General features: G+C 41.9%; 1 protein-coding gene across 2 annotated transcripts in view; it reads left to right on the top strand.

The window, feature by feature from the left end:
- Positions 1 to 7955: 7955 nt before the first annotated feature.
- LOC106568956 (dipeptidyl peptidase 9) overlaps positions 7956 to 14239 on the top strand; it is a 33170-nt gene continuing 26886 nt past the window's right edge. For both annotated transcript variants that reach the window (XM_014139843.3, XM_014139842.3), the window contains exons 1-4: positions 7956 to 8116; positions 10981 to 11071; positions 11476 to 11714; positions 11873 to 11985. In XM_014139843.3, coding sequence (XP_013995318.2) covers positions 11016 to 11071; positions 11476 to 11714; positions 11873 to 11985 — 408 coding nt within the window. In that variant the 5' untranslated portion in view covers positions 7956 to 8116; positions 10981 to 11015. The remainder of the gene's footprint in view (positions 8117 to 10980; positions 11072 to 11475; positions 11715 to 11872; positions 11986 to 14239) is intronic.

Below are 14239 nucleotides of genomic sequence, written 5' to 3'. Positions count from 1 at the left end.
AGTAAAAAGTATGTATGCCGATGTATGTGCTGGGCGTGCAATATGTATATAAACGGCTCAAAAAAATAAAGGGAACACTTAAACAACACAATGTAACTCCAAGTCAATCACACTTCTGTGAAATCAAACTGTCCACTTAGGAAGCAACACTGATTGACAATAAATTTCACATGCTGTTGTGCAAATGGAATAGACAACAGGTGGAAATTATAGGCAATTAGCAAGACACCCCCAATAAAGGAGTGGTTCAGCAGGTGGTGACCACAGACCACTTCTCAATTCCTATGCTTCCTGGCTGATATTTTGGTCACCTTTGAATGCTGGCTGTGCTTTCACTCTAGTGGTAGCATGAGACGGAGTCTACAACCCACACAAGTGGCTCAGGTAGTGCAGCTCATCCAGGATGGCACATCAATGCGAGCTGTGGCAAGAAGGTTTGCAGTGTCTGTCAGCGTAGTGTCCAGAGCATGGAGGCGCTACCAGGAGACAGGCCAGTACACCAGGAGACGTGGAGGAGGCCGTAGGAGGGCAACAACCCAGCAGCAGGACCGCTACCTCCGCCTTTGTGCAAGGAGGAGCAGGAGGAGCACTGCCAGAGCCCTGCAAAATGACCTCCGGCAGGCCACAAATGTGCATGTGTCTGCTCAAACGGTCAGAAACAGACTCCATGAGAGTGGTATGAGGGCCCGACTTCCACAGGTGGGGGTTGTGCTTACAGCCCAACACCGTGCAGGACGTTTGGCATTTGCCAGAGAACACCAAGATTGGCAAATTCGCCACTGACGCCCTGTGCTCTACACAGATGAAAGCAGGTTCACACTGAGCACGTGACAGACGTGACAGAGTCTGGAGACGCCGTGGAGAACGTTCTGCTGCCTGCATGACCGGTTTGGCGGTGGGTCAGTCATGGTGTGGGGTGGCATTTCTTTGGGGGGCCGCACAGCCCTCCATGTGCTCGACAGAGGTAGCCTGACTGCTATTAGGTACCGAGATGAGATCCTCAGACCCCTTGTGAGACCATATGCTGGTGCGGTTGGCCCTGGGTTCCTCCTAATGCAAGACAATGCTAGACCTCATGTGGCTGGAGTGTGTCAGCAGTTCCTGCAAGAGGAAGGCATTGATGCTATGGACTGGCCCGCCCGTTCCCCAGACCTGAATCCAATTGAGCACATCTGGGACATCATGTCTCGCTCCATCCACCAACGCCACGTTGCACCACAGACTGTCCAGGAGTTGGCGGATGCTTTAGTCCAGGTCTGGAGATCCCTCAGGAGACCATCCGCCACCTCATCAGGAGCATGCCCAGGCATTGTAAGGAGGTCATACAGGCACGTGGAGGCCACACACACTACTGAGCCTCATTTTGACTTGTTTTAAGGACATTACATCAAAGTTGGATCAGCCTGTAGTGTGGTTTTCCACTTTAATTTTGAGTGTGACGCCAAATCCATGGGTTGATAAATTGAATTTCCATTGATTATTTTTGTGTGAATTTGTTGTCAGCACATTCAACTATGTAAAGAAAAAAGTATTTAATAAGATTATTTCTTTCATTCAGATCTAGGATGTGTTGTTTAAGTGTTCCCTCTATTTTTTTGAGCAGTGTATAAAAATGTTAACTCAGCAAGTCAGTTAAGAACAAATTCTTATTTACAATGACGGCCTACCCCGGCGGCGCTCCCTTTAAGAGTGTGCTCCTAATCTCAGCTCGTTACCTGTATAAAAGACACCTGGGAGCCAGAAATCTTTCTGATTGAGAGGGGGTCAAATACTTATTTCCCTCATTAAAATGCAAATCAATTTATAAAATTTTTGACATGGATTTTTCTGGATTTTTTTGTTATTCTATCTCTCACTGTTCAAATAAACCTACCATTAAAATTATAGACTGATTATTTCTTTGTCAGTGGGCAAACGTACAAAGTCAGCAGGGGATCAAATACTTTTTTCCACCACTGTATATTTCTAACTTCCTTCCGGAGTTTTTGCGCTGCTGGGATGGTGTGGCTACACTGCATTACACACTGCAATGGATATCCCAATCATGAGCCCTTGCCTGCCTTACTCTTGTACGCTGTTGTCTGTGGTGATAGTTAACTGTAAATGCATAGATCAGAATGATTTGGTAGAATAGATGATAAATGAAAATAATACTGTTGAACCACCAAATCTGAAATATAAATTGTATGGCAGGGATGTTGGGGAGGATCAGAAAGTTAAGAATCACCTTTTTTTAATAAAATAAATGTTTGGATTACCATTCTATTTCATTGGCAATACCTTCTATTATGCAGCATCATGAAACATTTTATTTACAATTTTGGTAGGAAGTTGACAAAACTTTGCAATGGCCAATTGGAAAACCCATTCTTATTAAATGTAGTGTCAAAAATCTTAGGAATATGTGGGACAAGAATAGAGGTAACATTTATACATTTTAATGCTGGTGACAACAAGGTCAAATTAAACAAAAGGGTACAAACAGAGAATGTACAGTGCCTTTGGAAATATTCAAACCCCTTGACTTTTTCCATACTTTGTTACGTTACAGCCTTATTCTAAAATTGATTAAATCGTTTTTTCCCCTCATCAATCTACACACAATAACCCATAATGACAAAGCAAAAACATATTCACATTTTTTTGCTAATTTATAAAAATAAAAAAAAACATGGGGTTGAAAGAATTGTCTGTAGAGCTCTCAGACAGGATTGTGTCAAGGCACAGATCTGGGAAAGGGTACCAAAAAATATCTGCAGCATTGAAGGTCCTCAAGAACACAGTGGCCTCCATCATTCTTAAATGGAAAATGTTTGGAACCACCAAGACTCTTCCTAGAGCTGGTCGCCCAGCCAAACTGAGCAATTGGGGGAGAAGGGCCTTGGTCAGGGAGGTGACCAAGAACCTGATGGTCACTCTGACAGAGCTCTAGAGTTCCTCTGTGGAGATGGGAGAGCCTTCCAGAAGGACAACCATCTCTGCAGCATTACACCAATCAGGCCTTTATGGTAGAGTGGCCAGACGGAAGCCACTCCTCAGTAAATGGCACATGACAGCCCGCTTGCAGTTTGCTAAAAGTCACCTAAAGGACTCTCAGACCATGACAAACAAGATTCTCTGGTCTGATGAAACCAAGATTGAACTCTTTGGCCTGAATGCCAAGCGTCACGTCTGGAGGAAACCTGGCACCATCCCTACTGTGAAGCATGGTGGTGGCAGCATCATGCTGTGGGGATGTTTTTCAGTGGCAGGGACTGGGAGACTAGTCAGGATGGAGGCAAAGATGAATGGAGTAAAGTACAGAGAGATCCTTGATGAAAACCTGCTCCAGATAGCGCAGGACCTCAGACTGGGGTGAAGGTTCACCTTCTAACAGGACAATGACCCTACGCACACAGCCAAGACAACGCAGGAGTGGCTTCGGGACAAGTCTCTGAATGTTCTTGAGTGGCCCAGCCAGAGCCCGGACTTGAACCAGATCGAACATCTCTGGAGAGACCTGAAAATATCTGTGCAGCAATGCTCCCCATCCAACCTGACAGAGCTTGAGAGGATCTGCAGAGAAGAATTGGAGAAACTCCACAAAAACAGGTGTGCCAAGCTTGTAGCATAATACCCAAGAACACTCGATGCAGTAATCGCTGCCAAAAGGTGCTTCAACAAAATACTGAGTAAAGGGTCTGAATACTTATATAAATGTGATATTTCACTTTAAAAAAATATATAAATTAGCAAAAATGTCTAAAAAGCTGTTTTTGCTTTGTCATTATGGGTTATTGTGTGTAGATTGATGAGGAGGAAAAAAACAATTTCATAAATTCTAGAATAAGGCTGTGACATAACAAAATGTGGAAAAAGTCAAGGGTTCTGAATAATTTCCGAAGGCACTGTAAATGAGGCTCAGGTACAAAACCTATTGCCTGTGGAGAGTTTAAATGAAGGAATGTCAACTGTTCAAACAAGACACTCAGACTGCCAACTTAATATGTAAAATATACACCTTTTTGAGGATAAAGACCCTGCTTCCGATCTTCAACCTGATGTATCCACATGATGGAGTGTCAGTGGTGGAGCCCAATCAAATCTCAGACACCTAAGATATTGGGAATGAATACCACCATTTAGAGGCAGAAAGTTGTGATAGAGGTTTATCAGGTGAGGAAATCGTAAGCTCTATGACAACTGAATCAGATGAGCAGCATGTAACTGGAGAGGTTGACGTCGAAATAAGCGAGGAAGTGTGTTTTGTCAGATGAGGTACATTTTGGAAGGTTAAAAAAATAGAGGTAGGTACAGTATTTTGAAAAGTTCTCATGGGTAGGCATATTTGCACCACCGAGAAGCAAGGTCGAGAAAAGTTGGATCAGCAGCCTCTGCCTTTTAAAAACAGTCGCAGTTGTGGTGTATGTGTGTGCTTGTTCTCAAAAACAGTCTTATGAGAGGGCAATGTGAACACGCTTTTTCACAATGGCATGCAAGACTGTTTTACGTGAGTTATCGGAGAGGAAATTACTTAGTTGAAAGAAGCTAAGATTTTAAGCTTGAATGATAGAGGAGACTGGCGAAATTAAGCTGCAGTAGTGCTTTCAGAAAGTATTCACACCCCTTGACTTTTTCCACATTTTGTTGTGTTACAGCCTGAATTTAAAATGGATTTAGTTAAATGAGATTGTGTGTCACTGGCCTACACACAATACCCCAAAAAGTCAAAGTGGAATTATGTTTTTAGACATTTTTACTAAAAAATAAAACATGAAAAGCTGAAATATCTTGAGTCAATAAGCATTCAACCCCTTTGTTATGGCAAGCCTAAGTTCAGAAGTAAACATTTGCTTAGCAAGTCACATAATAAGTTGCATAGTCACTCTGTGTGCAATAATAATGTTTATCATGATTTTTGAATGACTTCCTCATCTCTTCATCCCACACATTCAATTATCTGTAGGTCCGTCAATTGAGTAGTGAATTTCAAACAAAGATTCAACCACGAAGACCAGGGAGGTTTTCCAACGCCTCACAAATAAGGGCACCTATTGGTAGATGGGTTAAAAAAAAACAGACATTGAATATCCCTTTGAGCATGGTGAAGTTATTCATTACACTTTTGGATGGTGTATACACCCAGTCACTACAAATATACAGGTGTCCTTCCTAACTCAGTTGCCGGAGAGGAAGGAAACTGCTCGCGGATTTCACTATGAAGCCAATGGTGACTTTAAAATCAGTTAGAGTTTAATGGCTGTGATAGGCAAAAACTGAGGCTGGATCAACAACATTGTAATTACTCCACAATACTAACTTTAAATGACAGAGTGAAAAGAAAGAAGCCTGTAGAGAATAAAAATATTCAAAAACATGCATCCTGTTTGCAAAAGGCATGAAGTAATACTGCAAAAAAATTGGCAAAGAAATTAACTTTATGTCCTGAATACAAAGCGTCATGTTTGGGGCACTCTTCATATTTTCAAGCATGGTGGTGGCTGCATCATGTTTTGGGTATGCTTGTCATCGGCAAGCACTAGGGAGTTTTTTAGGATAAAAAGAAACGGACTAGAGCTAAGCACAGGACAAATCCGAGAGGAAAACCTGGTTGTCTGCTTTCCAACAGACACTGGTTGACAAATTCACCTTTCAGCAGGACAATAACCTAAAACACAATGCCAAATATACACTGGACTTGCTTACCAAGATGAAATTGAATGTTCCCGAGTGACCTAGTTACAGTTTTGACTTAAATTGGCTTACAAATCTATGGCAAGACTTGAAAATGTCTGTCTAGCAATTATCAACAACTGACTTGACAGAGCTTGAAGAATTTTAAAAAGAATAATGTGCAAATATTGTTCAATACAGGTGTGCAAAGCTCAGAGACTTTCCCAGACAGACTCACAGCTGTAATCGATGCCAATGGTGATTCTAACATGTATTGACTCAGGGGTGTGAATACTTATGTTAATGAGATATTTCTGTATTTCATTTCCAATAAACTCTGCAAAAACGTCTTAAAAACATGTTTTCACTTTGTGATTATGGGTTATTGTGTTTAGATGGGTGTGAAAACAAAATCCATTTAATCCATTTTCAATTCAGGCTGTATGTCACGCTTGTCGTCGGTAATGGAGGACCAAAACGCAGCAGGTATGTGTATGCTCATCTTGAGATTTATTAACTTCCAAAATGAACGTACAAAATAACAAAACAAGTGACCGAATGAAATACAGACAGTCTGGTAAGGCACAAGGCTAAACTCAGAACAATCACCCACAAATAACAAACACACCCTCATATATGGGACTCTCAATCAAAGGCAGATAGACAACACCTGCCTTCAACTGAGAGTCCCAACCCCAATTAACCAAACATAGAAACAGACATACTAGACAAAATCATAGAATACCTGAAAACCAAACAGTGCCCAAAAACCCCGGAATACTTAAACCAAATGCCCCTTCAACAAAACACACCACTCCGAACCACATAAAACGAATACCCTCTGCCACGTCCTGACCAAACTACAATACCAATTAACCTTATACTGGTCAGGACGTGACACTGTAACACAACAAAATGTGGAATAAGTCAAGGAGTATGAATACTTTCTGAAGGCTCTGTATATGCTTAATAATTGAACTATATTTAAATATAAATATAAATATGTTATTTATTTTATATAGTGGTGGGCACCAATATCGATAATTTGATATGATATTGATACCGTTTGATATCGATATGAGCAAGGCATGTTGTGATATTGGTTTATTCTTCCTGTTAACCTACACTATTCTGTAAAAAACCATACCCGACTGTTCCTGCATGTGCAAAGCCCTCTCACAGACCTTCTAAACAGGCTGCTTAGCATAGTTTAAAAAAAAAACATCAAAACAAAAACAGGCTGCCTAGTGTACTGCTGTATTGCCTGCTGATGGGCTATCAATTGTGGATGGGCGTCCCATTCTATTAAACTGGTTAAGTAGGTTCATACCACCAGAACACAGCTGGCCCAATGGGCAATCCACAAGCAGTTGTCTGGACTCCACTGAAACAAATGAATGTATCCTAGAGTGTGTTTAACCATTCATTTTAAATGGACACTTTTTATTAAATTGGTGACTGTAGTGACTGTGTACCTATAGCCTGGTTGATATTCATTATGTTAAAATTGTAAATAAATTCTTTTTTTTGTTTTGACTGAAAAGGTTACCTTATTGTGCTTGTTTTTTGAGTGTTGATAGTTTAGTATGTATATAGGCATTTACTTCAGGAACATGAATACCACCGGGTCATTGAAAAGTGCTTTTCTACAGACCGTACTGAGTACTCCCAACCACACTTTTACTTCTGCACATAGAATAGTTTATTTCTCTATAAGCCAATATGTAATTTATAGGCCTACAGTGTATTGCATTGGGGCAATAGAATGGGTGGAGTAGAAAGTGTTGCTGGGCATAAAGACCTCAGTCCCCCATGAAATGACACCATATACAGATTCTACAGACGCTACTAAGTACTCCCCACCCCACTTGTACATCGGCACAAATAATTATTTTCCTGTACAGTGCTATATTTGTACCGTATAGTGTCCAGGCACACCATTTAAACTTTTTGACCACAGTAAAAGGCCAGCAACACTCCGTATTATTCAGAACCCTATGAAATGACACCATATATACATTCCACAGACCCTACTGAGTATTCCCTACAATAATTTTACTGCTGCCCCTGGAATAGTTTTTGCTCTATAAGCCAATATGTATTCCATATACAGTGATTCTCATTGGGGGCATTTAAACCCCAAATGTAATGCAAATGTCACTTAAATATGAACAAATCTGAATCATTGTTAATGTTTAGACAATTATTTTTCATATACCATGAATAAATACAATTTAATGACACTTATTCAGGTTATTCTACTTTTACATCGGGACTTTTATTTTTTAACATTTTCGAAATTCCGTAACCCGGAAGTACTTCTTTAGTGTTGCTGACGAGCCGCTATTCACTTTATTATACATTCTGGGCCATGGACGCAACCTTTAGCACTAGTAATATTTGTTTTTTAATAGCTAGCTAATAAAGCCAAGGATAGTTTGGGAAATAAGTATTAGCCGGATTGGTAAGTATTCGCTTCTAATCTCGTTTCCGACAGGAGGATGTAGCTAGAGTGACAGGCTTGCTATGGAACCAGCTAACTCATAGCTGGTAAACCCGAGAACTGTCATGAGAGCTGTCATGTTACAATGTTTCCTGCCTAGCTAGGAAACGTTGCGGTATTATGTAGCTAACTAGCTTGCGGTTTTTCTGTAACACGTACGTTCTATTTAGATATACAATGTAGCTAATCACGAGATTGTTGCCAACTTGTACTATAGCTAGCAACAGTAAACAGTTAGTTTTTGTGTGACCTCGGCACTTGATGAGAACAAAGATAGGCTAGTTGGAAGCTATGTCGTGCTGGTCATTAAATGATTTCCCCCTCCCTGTTTTCCTTTCCCCATTTTAGCTACCAAACCTATCTGATATTTAGAATGGTAGACATTTGACTTCAAATCTTGGATCTCCTTTAACAAAGGGTTATGAACGGGAGAGGAAATTACAGTGACTCAGATTTTTGTAGTCATCACTCCATTTATATACAAATGAGTATACAAAAGAACACCTGCTCTTTCCATCACAGACAGTGTAGATGAAGGGGAGGAGACAGGTTCAAGAAGGATTTTTAAGTCTTGAGACATGGATTTTGTATGTGTGCCATTCAGAGGGTGAATGGGCAAGAAAATATTTAAGTGCCTTTGGACATGGTGTGGTAGTAGTTGCCGGGCGCACCAGTTTGTGTCAAGATCTACAACACTGCTGGGTTTTTCACTTAACAGTTTCCTGTGTATCAAGAATGGTCCACTGCCCAAAGGACATAAAGACAACATTCCACATGGGCCAGCATCCCTGTGGAATGCTTCCAACACCTTGTAGAGTCCAGGCCCTGCAGGTGTTCCTAATGTTTGGCATACTCAGTGTACATGGTCTATGCTCCAAATATGAGGCTCCCAAGACAGGCAATGTGTGGATGACAACAGCTTGTCAGCTATCACTTCCTGCTTTCCAAATGCAAAAGTGATTCTTCTTTGTACCTCTTCTGTAAGGTGCAGTTTAGGTCTACCCATTCCTAATCCAACTCCACGAGCCTGCCCATATTTTCCTTTCCCCTTGATTTTTCCCTTGCGGATCTAGGACCAATTTGGACTAATTTACCAGATGGCTATTTTGAGCAATTGTCATATTGTTTACAGACCCATCAGCTCCTTCTGGACCTGCAATGTGAAATTGTACAGGCCAGGCGGGTCAGTTTGTGTAATTGACACCGAGCATTCTATAGCAATTGGTGTTCAGATTCCCTTCACATCCAGTACTTGAATGTTTTCTCTTTTACATCATCTGAAAGGGAATGATAGATGAATAGCAAGTACTCTGAAATCCCATCAATACAACCCACTAGGAAAAGCCTTCAATTCAACATCTATTCCAACGTAATCTCATTAAAATGACGTGGAAACAACATTGATTCAACCAGTTTGTACCCAGTGGGAAATAGAGTCAAATGTCAAGGCCCATGTCAATTCTGATAGCCCCATGCACACCTTGGGGCCACACTTGCTAACATTTGTCTCAAAATTAGTCATGTGCAGTTTGCGAACAATTCGTTCTTTTTGAACCACTCGTTTTTTACTGACTCAAGAGTCATGATGAGTTTTTCCTGAGTGACTCGTTCATTTTAGCGGTTCGTTTGAGCTGCTTGGTGACCCAAGATACGTGCTCCGACCAACAACTTTCTGTCATACATGTAGGCCTATGCGCACAGGCAAAATAGATCATGCCGCGGGCATCATAGAGACCGAAAAATACATGTTAAGAAGTGATAAATGAATGCAATTAATTGATTATCGAATGCTATGATGAACAGAGCTTTGTAGAACCAAAACATACACAGCGTCTGCTCAACAAACGTAACTTGAGAACGAATCGCTGGGGTGCTGCAATTCGTGAACGATGTTGCGCTTATCATCCTCACGGCAGGATAGCGGAGGAGCGCTCATCTTCGTTCTCTTACATCGAGGAGGAGTTGAGTATTGATAGTAACTGGTCGCGCGAGTCACAATCAGTCGATACTTGTAAAAAAAATGTAGTTCTGAAAAACATACCTGTGTTTGTCCTGTACAAATGCAGTCCTTCTGCCGGGGTGCTGAAATTCATACTTAAAAAATATATATATATATATATATATAATTTTACCCCCTTTTGGCGATGAGCCAAGTAAAGCCTCCCCAAACCCTGACGATGCTGGGCCAATTGTGCGCCGCCCTATGGGACTCCCGAACACGGCCGGTTGTGATACAGCCCGGGATCGAACCAAGTTCTGTAGTGATGCCTCTAGCAATGCAGTGCCTTAGAGCGCTGCGCCACAGGCCCGAAATGCATACTTTTAATAAAAACTTTTATCGAATACAGCCATTGACTTTTTCCTCATTTGTGTTGCGCAACACGAATGCGCTTGTGCTAATTGAATCTCAGTTTACATGGCACGTCAAGGCCACTACGTCTCCAGTTGAGCAACACAAACGAGGAAAACGTTTTTTGAATGTTCGCAAGTATGGCCACCTTACCTTTACTGTTAGGTCTACTCTCCATACAGACCACATGTATTTAATAATGCCGTCAATGTTTTTACTTTCACTATACAGTATGTTAGCTAAAGTGTCATGTATTCCTGTAACATCCAACTATACGAGCAATGGAATGTGGGACATCCCTTATGCCTCTGCTACCTTCAACCACTCCCGAGATACCAAACCTTTACTGCATGCCGGATTGTCACGTTGATTATGACACCTGGATTTAGAATGAGGGAGAGCTATTCAATAGGTAGGTGTCGCTCAATGTCTATAAGACTGATTTCCCCCATTGTATTTGAATGTTTAACTTTAGGTTGCAGAGTCTGGTCGAGGCTGGTTGGCCGGTGAATGCACAGAGTGAAGAAAGTGAAACGTGGGAACAAAACAGAAGGTTACTGGAAAAGGTATGGTGTCCTAGTATGTTCAAATGACCTGTGCAAATAGCAGTGCTAGATCAGTATTTTCTTTCCAAACCCTGGTCCTCCAGTACCCCCAACAGTACTCATTATATTGTTACCCTGGACAAGCACACATGATTCATCTTGTCAACTAATCATCGAGCCCTCAATGAGTTGAGTGAGGTGTTTGTCAAGGGCTACAACGGAACTGTTGGGGTTACTGGAGGACCAGGGTAGGGGAAACGCTGTGCTAGATAACCCGTTGTGTAGGCCGATACATTTGTGTGAGTCTCTGTCTGTGTGCGTTTCCATACCAGATGCAAGTGCCATTTGTTTGTGAGCATGTAAATTACCAGTGGGTTGTCTCTGGGTTGTCTCTGGGTTGTCCCCCCCCCCCCCCCCCCTCTCAGTTGTTTAGAAGTGAATATGACGGCGGTGGACGGGCTAACAGACAGCACAGAGGTGGTGGAGATGGAGGACGTCCCGTCTCAGTTCTACGTGGAGAAGCACTCATGGGACGGCCTGCGTGACATCATCCACAGCAGCAGGAAGTACTCGGGAATGATCGCCAACAAAGCGCCCCATGACTTCCAGTTTGTGCAGAAAAACGATGAGTCAGGCCCCCACTCCCATCGACTGTACTACCTCGGTGAGGCCAAAACCACCTGCCACTAAATATCGTCACGCTATTGCTCAATCAGCGGTTCATTTGAGTTACGCTTATGTTTTTACAATTAACTGCACCGTGTTGCAAGTTGTACCTTGGTCACCTAACTCGTTTTCGATTCCAATGTATCTCTCTGTCAGGGATGTCTTATGGAAGTAGAGAGAACTCACTGCTCTACTCAGAAATCCCCAAGAAGATCCGGAAAGAGGCCCTCTTGGTGTTGTCGTGGAAACAGATGCTGGATCACTTCCAGGTGAATATCACTTATCTAATTTGTTCCACTGAAACCTAATGACATCCAAACTAGGGCTGAATATTTTCCCAAAATTGACACATTTCCCAAGAAAATTTCAAGCCCTCCCTTGCATCCCGGTATTCCCGTTCAAACCGGAAATGCTATAAAGCGTATAATACCACCCCCTCCAAAAAATCTGACATGATTATACCACTGTAAATTGGTAAATATACACAGGAACACAGGTTTCTTGTGGTATTTGCTGCAATTGAATCAACTCAAAGTTCTCTGTCACCACACTAGGCTATTTCGTTGATGTAGCCTAGTTTTAATGTAGGCCTATGAAGCGTTGTTTGCCGACTGGTAATGAGGTTATTACAGCCTAGTGAAAATTCTGTTTGTTTTAGCCTACCTACTTATTGTGGCATATCCGATGCTGCGCTAAATAAACCGATACGCAATAGCAGCAAAAAGCGGAGATTCAGCACCATGGAGAGCGCTGCGGTTGATCAATTAAATCCGCAAATCTAACTAGTCAAGCCCGGGCCATATAGTCTTGGGCCCGTGCTCTCTTGCATGCGTCTCATTAGGAGGATTTCAAAAAGTCACTTGTTGGTAAGAATAAACATTAGCTCCATTCCCTGCTTCTGTGTCAATAAGCCTACAAACCCTGCACTGTTTGTTAGCCTCTTCATTCACAATTTGTCACCTATCAGACTATTGTCAATTTAATATTGGTTTTATTCACTGGATATCATAAGGTGAATGCACCAATTTGTAAGTCGCTCTGGATAAGAGCGTCTGCTAAATGACTTAAATGTAAATGTAATATATCTATTATATGGTCATTTCATTGCGGTATAGTTTAGGTGCAGCAGTTTCCATTTTAGAGCCTCTGCTAGTGCCACACAGCTACATTTATCAAATTGTATTTGTCACCTGCGCCGAATAAAACGGGTGTAGACCATAACGTGAAATACTTACTTACGAGCCCTTAATTTAACCAACAATGCAGTTTAAGAGAAAGAGTTAAGAAAAATATTTTCCAAATAAACTGTGAAAAAGTGAAAATAGCAACAATAAAATAACAATAACGAGGCTATATACAGGGCCAATGTGCGGGGGTATGAGGTAGTTGAGGTATGATGTACATGTAGGTAGGGGGTAAAGTGACTATGCATAGATAACAAACAGCAAGTAGCAGACTTATGGCTTGGGGGTAGAAGGCATCCTACGGTCCCTGGGAGACAGGCGGTCTGCTATTTCGGACCAGAGGAGGTCTAAGGTCTCCTGTTGGGCGATGGCGCAGGCCGTTAGCTGACAGGCATGAGCGAAGAATTTCTACATCAGTGTGCTTCCGGGGGAAAAAAATGTATATTATAAATCACAGCCACCGGAAAGGGGAAAGGTTGTGGTCTTGCCTCAAATTGCCTGCATTCTCCACCAGTTGCGAACGGATCAGCTTGTCCGAAGCATCCTAACACAGGCGGGAGGCATAAAATGAACAGACGAGAGGCAGTGGTTGTGGTTCCTTTTCTTTTGTATCGTTTACTAAACTGGTCTTCTTTCGCCCCGACAAGATAACTCCAGTACAGGGAACATCCAACGCTGAAACACCAGCGTAACGAAACAAATAAACATGAACTAAGCCGTTGACCAAAAGGCCGTGGCAAAAATTGAAAGCAAAACAACAGACGGCTACTCCTGTCTTAGACTGTCGTCTACACGTAACAGTTACAGGAGGAACGCTTCTGGCTACCTAAAGCCTGCCTAGGTTAACAGAGAGACAAGGTGCCCAGTCACAGAAGCTTTCTCTGAGGTAGGAAAAACCAACGTCCTCACAGGTCCCCGTCCCTACTCCCAATCCTCCCCTAGCTCCTCTCCTGGCACACCTATATAGAGGAAGACACAAAACAATTAGTGGGCCCAGCTGTGTTATATATATATATATATCTATATCCTAAAACCAAATGTTTGGACACACCTCATTCCAGGGTTTTTCTTTATTTTTACTGTTTTCTGCATTGTAGAATAATAGTGAAGACATCAAAACTATGAAATAACACGTATGGAATCATGTAGTAACCAAAAAAGTGTTAAACAAATCCACATATATTTCATATTTTTCAAAGTAGCCACCCTTTGCCTTGATGACGGCTTTGCACATTCTCTCAACCAGCTTCACCTGTAATGTTTTTCTAACAGTCTTGAAGGAGTTCCCACATATGCTGAGCACTTGTTGGCTGCTTTTTCAACACTCTGCTGTCCAACT

The sequence above is a fragment of the Salmo salar genome, chromosome 14 (assembly GCF_965601325.2).
Source record: "Salmo salar chromosome 14, fSalSal1, whole genome shotgun sequence".
Classification (NCBI taxonomy): domain Eukaryota; kingdom Metazoa; phylum Chordata; class Actinopteri; order Salmoniformes; family Salmonidae; genus Salmo; species Salmo salar.
Note: the sequence above shows the minus strand (reverse complement) of the source record. Positions and strands in the feature narration are given on the sequence as shown.